Here is an 11035-nt window from a genome sequence, read left to right on the forward strand (position 1 = left end):
CATAATACTTAAAGTTTTTAATAAGTTGGGTTCCAGGTTTACTAAATTACTTTTGGGCTGCTGAGGAGAGACCACAGCACATAGTTTGAGCACTTCTGCCACTTTGTTTCTGCAATCGGTGATGGTCTTAGCACCTATGGACCTTCTTTGATTTATACTTCTTCTAACATGTCGTTATGCTTGTTAAAAGTTTTCTGAGTTAGCAATTATTCAGGTATTGAGCAAAGCTCAGCATGAAAAGAAAGGATTGAGCATGGTGAAATCCATCACAGCAAAACTTCCTTCCTCTAACACCTGCAATCTATGGAGTGTTGGATCTGACTGTCAGGATGGACTGACCCGTTTATGGACACCTTTTGTAGAGATTGTTTAGGGTTTTCATATTTGTAATATGTCCAATTAGTGAGTTACCTGAGTAAGTTATATATTTAAAGGGAAACTGTCAGCAAAAATTGACCACTTGTAAACCACTTTCAGGATGTTGTGAAGCAACTTAACATCTCTCAGATCATGTTTCTATCATGGTTCAGTGTGATGGCATCCTTCAGCCTGCATCTACAGGCATTTAAAAAAATGTGTGTGTGTGATGTCAATCACTGTGGAATGGGACATTCTGAGGCAGGGCTACTTTAGGGCTAAACTCTTCTCCCTGATAAGTTAACACTACCATTTTACATCTCGCTTCAAAATTGATTTTCTGGATGATGCCACCACACTGGGCCATTGAAGAAACATGATATGGAAGGAGGATTCTTACGTCAATTTCTGCTGACAGGTTCCCTTTAAAACCACTTTGTATTTGTAATGCAGTCATCCTTTCCACCATTTTTAGGTCAAAAACTTAAAGGACATCTACCACCACTATGAAAGACTGTATGCAAATGACCCTATGGAGCCTATAGCTCATTTGCATACAATCCTTCATCCTGACGGTAGATGCCCTTTAAACAGTGTTTTGATCTAATTCTAAATGGCTTTGATTACATAGAGATAAATGCATGTATTATCTCATGTGCTAGCAAATGTAACCATGATGACTGATGAATGCCATTATGTATGCGTTACATGTTTGTTGGTTTTCACTGATGTTAGCGATAGATCAGAAACAAAAAATTTTCTTGGTGAACTTTATTTTTTTTATTTTTGTCTGAATGAATCGCATGAGTTTTTAATTTGGCAGAATTAGTTGCATAAAATGCAGTCCATTTTTGTCACCCAGATTTAACTGCCTGTATCCTAATCATTCAGGTTTGAGCAACACAACACTAACATTTCTTTTTCACCCAGGCAGACATATAAAGTGCAGTTTACTGTAGTGGCATATCTCTTTATTCTAAAATATCTAACTGCATTACTCAGACTTGAGCATTTCTGACCATTTATTACATGTGCTTGTACGTGAGATAATACCCATTGTTTTCTATATATTTATCAATCTGTGGAATGATCTGCTAGAAATTTATTTTACCATTACATTTTTGGCTTCCATGTGTTCTGTTTCCTTCCTATTTGGCTTCAATGAAGTCCACATGTCTATGTTTCTACATCAGAGCTACAAATTAAACTGTGTCTTTAAAATGGAAACATTTGTTTAGATTTAGGTGTTTTGTGTTCAAAGATCCTAAGCACTGTTTCATTGCTAAATATTCCATTATCCTGATGCTTGTTTATGTTGTGCTTTGTATTGAAGACATCTGTGCTTTACCTGTCTTTTATGTTCCTGTGTAGGATCTGTTTTCCAGTCCAGATAAACCACCTGCCACGAGAGACTCTTTTAACAATTACACTCTATGCGGTCCCTGTCCCTCCTCCTGGGAGCTCAGCTGACACCAACAAGCAGCGACGCAACGCCCAGCCATTGGGTTGGGTTACCACTCCCTTGTTCAACTTTAGGCAGTAAGTCCTTCCTATTATCCATCATTAAAGACCAGTATTCATCCCAAAGATTTTATCTGGCTGCTCTGAGACATATTTTCAGCTCCACCTGAATAATGACTATTAAGAAAAGACTACATGAAGGTTGATTATTGGGATAATAGTGGGTCATGTTTATAAAAGTCAGTAGAGTCTGGTCTAGGGGCTGACAGCAGTAATAACTAGTGTGCTTGCATTTGAGGGTTGGTATTTTAAACTATACTGGAGATCAAAATTAGAGAACAGTGGATCTAGTTTTTCAACTAGAATGTTTCAGAAAAAATGTCATTTTCATTGGTCAACATTTTATTTTTTTTCAAGGGGTACTCCATAACACTAGAACAATACTTTACAAAATTACCAACGTATATCAACGTATAACCTGTATTTTGCAAAACAACAAGGGGTTGGAGAACAACAATGACTGTAGCACAGAAATATTATTACACATTATAACTACATTTTCTGAAGGTTACAAGAGTCACCAATCAGTAGGAGGTGCACAGGCCTTTGCTATGAATGATGCCCAAGATCTACGACCATAGGACATCACCAATCTCTCACACTTCTCTGGTGGGATTTTGGTCCACTTTTCTTCCAGTCTCTTCCACAGTTCTGTGATGTGGATTCTTGGCCATAACTTTGTCACAAAGGATATTCAAGAGGTTTATTATTGGGTTTAGATCAGGATTCCGACCTGGCCATTAATGTTTTATGTTTCAGGGGAACTCTTTACTTATTTTGTTGTGTGACAGGTGGCATTGTCATGCAGGAAAATTGCTGGATGATTGAGTGAGGAATGCAAGAAAAGAACCACATTTTGTTCTGATACACACTTGCATTCACTCTGCCATGTATCTGCGGGAGAGGTCCAACTCCTGCTCCAGAAAACATTCCTTAAACCATGACACTTCCGCCACCAACATTCGCTCATCTTTACACACTTCAGGTTCCTTTTTTCCCCAGTTTGTCAACAGACATAGGGGCAGATTTATCAAGCTGTCTGAAAGTCAGAATATTCCTAGTTGCCCATGGCAACCAATCACAGCTCCCCTTTAATATATTCATGAGCTCTGGTAAAATGAAAGCTGAGCTGTAATTGGTTGCCATGGGCAATTAGGAATATTCTGACTTTCAGACAGACAAATTGTGTGTTCTCCAGTTTTGCTCTCCAGTGTGTGTTTATTTTTAGGTCTAAAATACTAATATTAGGGTCACATTATAAGACAGCATCTGATCTCCTGCTAAATACAACAGGATTCTTTTTGCATTGGTTTAAATACATGAGATATGTTATGACAGGCAATACCTGATTTAATAGAAGCTTTTTGTAAAGTAGCGTTCACAATTCTTAGAATAGATGTTTTAACCAGTAACAAGTACCAGCCAGATGTGATCTAGATAATGTTGTGTATTTGTGATAGAAGCTCCAGATTCAAAATTCTTACAGCAAATGGTGTGCTTACAAGGCCTATAACACTACATGTTGTATATATTTTTTTTTTAAATGCATTATCTTTTAACCTCCTTTAGGCTTTTGACCTGTGGACGACGTTTACTTGGTCTCTGGCCAACTACAAAACACGGAAGCACTAGTTTCAGTACACCAAATGTGAACCAACCAGACAGCACCATTCTGCAGGTGAAATATGTGCAAACCAGTTATTTCTTATTTCTATAACGATGTGACTTGTACTTCACCTTGTATTCTGCATCCTTATCCTTGTTGTCATCACAGAATAAGTTTGCTGCATAAAATGTATAACCTGTTTACTTCTATTTTAAATACTTGTGGCCAAATAGACATTTGTATATTTCCATGTGTCCCAGATTTTCCAAACGACCTCCCAGTGTTTGTATTAACCACAATATACTCATTAGTGCACACAAACAACTGTTCGAAAAAAACATTTGGTAATTACAGAGGAAATTGATGGCTTTCCACCAAAAAAAATTAAAAAAAATAATATATATATATATATATATAATATGTTGTCAATCTCAATTTTTATGGCACCAAAAAGTGAAACTAGGCAAACAAACACAACCTGCAACCTAATGGAACCCAGAAAAAAAGTTCCCAGATTAACTTTAGGGATTTTACGTGTGTGTTTTACGAACAAACAATTTTTCAAAGTGATCCATTTTTTGTGTGCAATTTGCTTAGGAAATGTCTCCCAGTGGTGTTACACCAATGGTGCTCTTGTTTTCGCTCCTATTTGTTTTGTTTAAAGGACTTTACCATCTCATATAATCAGAGGTGTCCTGACTAGTGACCTTGCAGTGTCCCCTTAAGAGTTTTTTTTTCTGCGCTGCAAGGATCTCAGCCATCCACTGTACAAGAAACTGCCGCATAGTCCCAGCCAAGCAATAATAACTGTGCTCAGCCACATACAGCTAGAGGGCTGAACGCTGGGCACAAGATATCTAGAAATCACACATTGAAATGTCTTTCACCAGTGATTCATCAACGTCTGCCTTTTATCTTTCATACTGCTGAAAGCCTATGTGTAGACTGTTTGGTTTATTCCATGGCTTTATGTATTGGCTTCTTCATTTTCCTAAAAACATGTCCTCAGTTTACTTAAATCTTTTTTCCTGTACTTGAGGAATTGGACAACTGTGCAGAATCTGTAATTCATTTAAATATTTAGTGTACATGCCAGCATATCCTCAGACCTATACTGGCAGACGGAGGCATCCTTTTTTGTTTCCGTATGCATGGTATACCTCAAATCCTGTGGAAATGCAGCAAGGAAAGATGCATCAAGCTATGTTTTTCCATCCTCCTGAGTGTCATATACTCTATGCGGAGGTCATTGAAACATCTTTCATAATGCATCTCTGGGAGGTCCCCATGTCCATATGTCTGGGATGTCACTGTCCATATAAAAACACCCTGAGCATCATCCGCAGGCATTCACTGGATGCTGACGGAGTTCATACGTCCTCTTGCTTTTAGGGGTGAAGGGGATGAGCAGAATGACATATTCTGTTGTATGTGACTGGGATATGTCTTTTCCCTCCGTTGTAATCCATCCAATGTATCCTTACAACAAAGGAAAAACATGTGGTTTGAACCTAGCCTTCCTGTTATACCTCTTACCAGTCACTTTTATCATGATCATGACCATGATTGTTCTGCAAAACAACCACTCAAGTCTAAAATCTTATCTGGGGTGTTTGACATATCCATGAAGGTTGGCTTGCTGTTTTTTTGGCGGTATCAATATCTTTATTGGAGAACGTGCATTCAGTAAGGTACATGTCTCTATTCTCATAAATACCTGAGTTGGGGACCCTTTTTAAACTGAACCAAAAATCCTATTGAAGCTAAACATTAGTCTACAGGTAGAGGTTAAAGAAAAGCTGCATGTGCCACGTCTTTCACTTTTTGGATTTGGAAATAAAGCAGCAATTCACTGGATTAAGAAAAGGGGAAAAAGAATGAATACAAAACAGCTGCTAATGTTTTTTTGCCAGAAAACTGAGAGAGTGAAAGAATTTTTGAGTTAAATACTGTAGTTTTTTTTTTTTTTGCAAAACCATTCTTCTTACTATGAAACCAGTTTGCTCTTATTTAACTAATACATTGCAGATGTAAAGTAGTAAATTGTGTTTGTAACTTTATAATTTTGGTTTACGGTATAGCCCATAAATTTAAACAGAGCTTCACAGCCTGTTACACTCTCTCTCCCTCTTCTCAGCACTTATCCCCCTCCCCCACAAGGGGGGGGGGTTGCTCCTTGCACACTGTAATAACAAATATTATATTACCATGGTCACTGAGTCTGGATCTATGAGTGTTTCTTGTTTATCTTGCTTGATTTTGATTGTAGATTTTTTACCATATTTTTCACAAATACAGCAAATGACAGGTTCCCATAGAGCCCTATTAACTAAATGCCACTCTTATTTTACATAAAATGGTTTCCCTCACATCCCCTTAAAATCAACTTTGTTCTCTTACTTGGCATACAGCTAAGAGTTAGGAGTCCAGTGGCTCCTCTCCATATCCTATCCTTCTTCATGTCATGTGACCAGGGTGATGTCATCTAAGGTCATTTACCTCCTAACATTTGCAAAATGCACCCCATGTATGTATCTCATCACATGAAATCACAGCATACCTCCATGGACTTTTAGTTCTCCCTTTGCCTCCAAGAAGTCATGCTGTGATTTCATGTGATCAAATACATACCAGGGGTATATTTTGCAAATTTGGTGAACAAAAAACCTTCGATGACATCACACTGGTCACAATATATGAACTGCTGAATAATGTAACAGAGCTCTCCCTGTGTTCCAGCAAGGGACAGTGTAAAACGTATTTCCTACTTGCCATATTTCCTAGAGCTGTATATGTCTGTAGTTGGATAGGGAGATAGGGCAATGCAGTGAACACTTTATATGCAGGACTCCATTATATAATTGGTCTCACATCAGATGAGTTGCATAAAAAGTTAAACTGTTTTTTTTAACATTGCATCAATGGAAAGGAACCATTTAGGGATGAGGGCAATGCTTTATAATCATAGTTGTTTTATAAAGTATTTATTTTAAGTGGGTTAGTTTGAATGGTAGGTTCCCTTTAATGAAGAAAGTCAGGAGAAAAAGAACACAGCAACATATTTCTTTAATAAAGTATATTATAAAGCTTACAGCACTGCAGGAATATTGTAGTTTCTAAACAAAGTTCAACCATCTAACTTAACCATAATCTCTAATGACTCTTCTGTTACATGTGCAGATCGACTTTCCAACGTCTGCTTTTGATGTTAAATTCACAAAACCAGAAAGTGAAGCTTTTAGTCCCAGATACAATATTTCCAGTTTGTGTGAGGAGGAGAAAAACAAGTTACGAGAGGCCATGCAGAAGGAGTCTTTATATTGGTGAGTACCAGGTTTCTGCAGAATTGATGGTATTTTCTAAATGGTTACTATCTGAACAAAAAGATCTTGTTTCTAGTTTAAAATTTCCCAGGAGTATTGATAGTTGTGTAAGTTTGTTCTACGTAGAGATTGTGCATCACACCTGTGCATGCTGTAGGTTGTGTCTGGCATTGCAGCTTAGGCTTTATTGAAGGGAAGTTATTCCTGTGATAAGAACATGTAGCATACCTTTAAATATAAGTTATTACCATGTACTGGAAAGGTAAATACAGGACTGACCAGATAATAAACAATAATTACATCCATTGACTAAGAGTTAATGTCTTCTAATTGTAGTCATTTGCTTTCCTATCTTTAGCTATCTGACCCAATCTAGCATGGAGGCTTCCACCAGCAATGACGAGCAATTCTCTACGCAGGCATGGAGGCTTCTCACATTTATAACACACTCCCTGAGCTCCTACAACCACAATGCCCCTTATTCCATCCAACATGAACTTGGGACACATGGGCTACCATGACGCCTAAAAAGACGCTTATCTTTGGTGCAATGGCAGCCATAACCCCCCTCAGTCATAAAAGCGTAACCGTTACTTGAGATAATTTTTATATTGTGTGTGGGGGATGTGGTGTACATTTTTTACTCTACTTTATTAACAAACTTTGCTTGCTTTGTGATAAAAAAAATAAGGTACTCACATAAATATTCGTATTCCAGCCTGTACAGTGTGTGTCTATGGAGGCTGCCTGTTACATATTATCTCCCTTTGTTTGGTTATACAGCTCTCAGATGGGAGGATTAACTACTCAGTTTTGTAACAAACAGTAGAGGAGAGAGATCTGTCTTAAATCTGGTAGACAGATTTGCCATAGCAACGTAGAAATAACTTGTAACTAAGGGGCACATTGCAGTCTGTTTTTTTACAAGAGGTTTTTAATGAAGTATGTTAGAAAAACATTCACAACACTTCCCCCCCCCCCCCACAAAATCTCAAAAATCATCTAAAATGATTGTTACTCTTTAAAGCGTAACTGTAAAGCTGTAGTGATTTAACCTAATTATTATATGTGATTCATCCTTTGAAAACAAACAGAATGATGCCTACTTTGTGCTGCTCGTCCTTTTCTTTCCAAAGTTATGCCATTTTCTGTTTTGAAAGTGTTGGACAAAAATATTTCTCCCCAGAGGTGAAGTGGGCGTAATATAGCATTAAATGCATTTAGTTTCCCACAAGTAAATCCACTGTACAATGCACATACAGGGTGTATATGGTGAAAGCCTGACAGCTTTCATCACATGGAGGAGCAGGAAACATGTAATAAGTGAAAGAAATCATAAGCAACCCAGTTGCATGCAGTCTATAGCCTGTGATGTGTGAGCACTAAGGGTTAATAGCTTATCTGGACAGACCTGATATTGCCAATGACAAGGTGAGGGAAGTGAGCAGTGAGAAGAGCAGAGACAGACAGATTAAGATTTGTAGAATCACAGACTGGTATGGAGGGACTAACAGGGAACAGGGAGATTTTGTACCTCACTATTCTCCTCCCCTGTTAGCAGAGAGCAGCAGCTCCTCCCCTCCCATGAATCCATAGTTTGTTTACATTTTGTTTCTCTGATGGACTTCAGGGCTTATCAGTACATGGAGAGGAGGCAGCCATTGCTGCACTAAGGTAATGTAAAGGGGGATAGCAAAGAAACTACTGCATATAGGTAATAAAGATAATATGCAAAGTTGTTTTACATCCCAAGAGCCATTTATTTGTGGTAACCAAAAAAACCTTTACAGTTACTCTTTAAGTTAGCACCATATATGGTTTTTTTTGTCTGTGTCTGCTGTATGGCTAATGTAACTTCTAGCATACAATTTATAGAGCTGATTTTTGTAACCTGAGGCTGACAGGATACCAGAGGACCACATGTCTTGGTTATACTTTTATAATGTATTTCCTGTTTCCTTGTACTAATGATGATATGATACACTAGTTACAAATATTACTTTCAAGTTTGTAGCTAAGCATATTATACTATGGGGGAGATTTATTGAAAGTGTGTGAGGTAAAACTGTTCTAGTTGCCAATGGAAACCAATCAGAGCTTTGCTTTAATTTTATAAACCGCTGTGGGAAAATGAAATCTAAGCTCTGGTTGGTTTCCATGAGAAACTAGAACAGGTTTCCTCTCAGACACTTCTGATAAATCTCCCCTAAAATTGGCTGACTCGTATTTCTTGACAAGTGTCATATATTTTATCACATTGAATACTGACATGGACTATAGATGCCATTTTTTACATTTACATATTTAGACATTTTACTTCTAAGTTCTCTGAATGTGTCCCCAAACCTGGACTCCGGATGTCACAACATTTCAGAAGATGTCATGGGTGTGATTCATGTGTTACACATACTCCCATACATGTTGCAGCTGTCTGATCGTAACCCAACACCCTGTTTGGCCTGGGAATATAGCAAGAAAAGGGGACTGTAGCAAAGTTTTACAAAGACTTTGTCTTGTGGCCGCATAACCTGTCATTTGAGACTCTTACGATACTGAGACTAACAAGTGATAGCTCAAACTAGTCTCCAAGGCAATCTGTTTTATGTTTGTGTGTGATTTTAGTTACTAGGATTGATTATTATTTTCTTGCTTTAATTTAAAACATATTAGTTGCAGTATTTCATAAAATTTACTCAAAATATTAGTTTCATTTGTAAGCTTTAAAGGACACCTGTCATCAGGTCTGTGTCACTTGTCCTGTCACCTCTACCTGTTGGAGCAGATCACATGGATCCCATCCCAGCCTTTATATAGTTATTTCATACATTAATCATTGTAAAATCATCTATTCTTTATCATGTAAATGAGGCTGGTCACATGGTCAGAGGCAGTGATGTCACCCCTGTTATCCCTCCCCCTGCTCATGTCTGTGTGTAATGTATAGTAAAGCATGGCTAGTGTGTGCGCTGTACCTGACATGCTGCATCCTCCTAATATACAGGTGAGACACAGAGATCAGCTACACATGAATCTGACATGTTCTGCTGTAACATGGCTGCCTGGAGCTGCTGTATCTCTCCTAAACACACACACACACACATGCACACACAGCACCAGGAAGCACATCATTATACAGCCTCACATCATTATACAGGCTGTCTGTCAAGCACTGGGGGTGTGGCTGTACCTCCCACTCATGAATAGAGTGGACAGCTTGAATATGCTAATGCTTCATTGGACATTTCACAGGTCATTTGCATACAGCTTTAGGACCTCATTGCTTAGGTTTACAGGCATGTAGAGGGACAATGAAGTGATAGAGGCAATGCTCTCTAATGGTAGTTTATGAAAATATATTTAGTTTAGGGGGTAATTTTGCATGACGGGTTCTCTTTAAAGAGAACCTGTCACCAGACTCATTGCTTCTAAACCAGCAAACGCACCTTATTTGTGCTGTTAACCATTTTCTAGCCATGTCTTTATAAATTGCGAGCGTTTCCTTTATACAGAAAAATAAATTTCTATCCTTGAACAACCACCAGTCAGAGGGATGGGGTTCAGGGAACAGTAGCCAAGCAGGCAGCCTCCCTCAACACCAACTCCGCTAGGTAATCCCAGCCTCTTTCCCTCCTCTTAGCTGATCTTCGGTGCCTCTGCGTCCTCAGGTGGTAATTTTTCAAATATCGCACATTGTCAGTGCACCTGTCATCTCCACCACTGCCCTGTGCATCTCTGAATGGAGAAACGAGTAGGAGCTTTGTGGACCTGATGCTAGCCAGCCAATCCACAGTGTGCATGAGGCAGCGTGGCCGGCTATCGGTTACACGGCGTTGAAGTTGCTCACATGAGGCAATATTTGCATGATATTTGAAAAATGATCGGTAGGACAAGGAGGTACCAAAGATCAGGGGCAGGACCCAATTCGGCTCCACTGAGGGAAGGAGGCATGGGTTACCAACCGAGGCAGTCTTTAGGGTAGCTTGAACTGTTGTTCCCTAAAACCCCTCCTCTCTGACTGGTGGCTGTCCAAGGATATAGCTTATAAATATATTCACAGTTCATAAACAAGAAAAAATGAGACTGCACTCCAAGGTAAAATGTGAAAAAACAGATCGGAGCTTTATTAGCCCAAGTGCACTTTTTTTCACATTTTACCTCGGAGTGCAGTCTCATTTTTTCTTGGATATATTTGTCTGGTGTGTCAAGACCAGGATATTGGGGTTTGTAC

The 11035-nt window shown here is 38.7% G+C and overlaps 1 protein-coding gene across 2 annotated transcripts in view; it reads left to right on the forward strand.

The window, feature by feature from the left end:
• PIK3C2B (phosphatidylinositol-4-phosphate 3-kinase catalytic subunit type 2 beta) overlaps positions 1-11035 on the forward strand; it is an 87119-nt gene that overhangs the window by 39511 nt on the left and 36573 nt on the right. For both annotated transcript variants that reach the window (XM_072137552.1, XM_072137553.1), the window contains exons 13-15: positions 1729-1896; positions 3448-3556; positions 6665-6807. In XM_072137552.1, the coding sequence (XP_071993653.1) occupies positions 1729-1896; positions 3448-3556; positions 6665-6807 (420 nt within the window). The remainder of the gene's footprint in view (positions 1-1728; positions 1897-3447; positions 3557-6664; positions 6808-11035) is intronic.

Source organism: Engystomops pustulosus, chromosome 2 (genome assembly GCF_040894005.1).
Source record: "Engystomops pustulosus chromosome 2, aEngPut4.maternal, whole genome shotgun sequence".
Classification (NCBI taxonomy): domain Eukaryota; kingdom Metazoa; phylum Chordata; class Amphibia; order Anura; family Leptodactylidae; genus Engystomops; species Engystomops pustulosus.